Source organism: Egretta garzetta, unplaced genomic scaffold (assembly GCF_000687185.1).
Source record: "Egretta garzetta isolate BGI_Z169 unplaced genomic scaffold, ASM68718v1 scaffold18, whole genome shotgun sequence".
In the NCBI taxonomy this organism is placed as follows: domain Eukaryota; kingdom Metazoa; phylum Chordata; class Aves; order Pelecaniformes; family Ardeidae; genus Egretta; species Egretta garzetta.
Genome location: NW_009260616.1, coordinates 491449 through 491988, shown reverse-complemented (window position 1 = coordinate 491988; position 540 = coordinate 491449). Strand labels below are relative to the sequence as shown.

At 58.9% G+C, this 540-nt stretch overlaps 1 protein-coding gene across 1 annotated transcript in view; it reads left to right on the top strand.

Moving 5' to 3' along the window:
* The first annotated feature begins 156 nt into the window (after window positions 1-156).
* The window catches only part of TUBE1 (tubulin epsilon 1), a 14861-nt gene continuing 14477 nt past the window's right edge, over window positions 157-540 (top strand). Inside the window, exon 1 of the mRNA XM_009645179.2 lies at window positions 157-261. Within this exon, the coding sequence (XP_009643474.1) occupies window positions 157-261 (105 nt within the window). The remainder of the gene's footprint in view (window positions 262-540) is intronic.

Genomic DNA, 540 nt, shown 5'->3' with positions numbered 1-540 from the left:
GAATTTCTTCCTTATATCTAGTCTAAACCTACCCTGGTTTAGTTTAAAACCATTACCCCTTGTCCTGTCACAGCTGGCCCTACTAAACCATGTCCCCTGTGTTGTATGGCAATATTTCTGTTCTCCTGTAGAAGGACTTCATTTTAGGACTTTGCCATGCCTCCTGAACCTGGGCTATTAGCGGAGACCCTGTGGACCCTGACAGGCTCACCCTTAGGACTACGCCGAGTTTCCGAGTACCTCACCGTACCCGCTATTCCCGTACCGCCAGGCAGGCGAGCAGCCACCTCGCTACTCCCTCAGCCGCTCTCAGTGCACGCTGATTTTTACACCGAACTTTGACTCTCAGAGAAGCAGTCGTGGCCATCAGGACCAACACCACCCCCCCCCCCCCCCCCCCCCCCAGCCGCAGCAACCTCCTCCCCCCGCGCCCAATGGAATGTTCCACTCGCCACGGGCAGGCGGCGAGCGCCCGCAGCTCAACCAACGGATGGGAGGTTCCACCGCGGGAGGAAGGCGGGGGGAAAGAGGCCGCGCCGG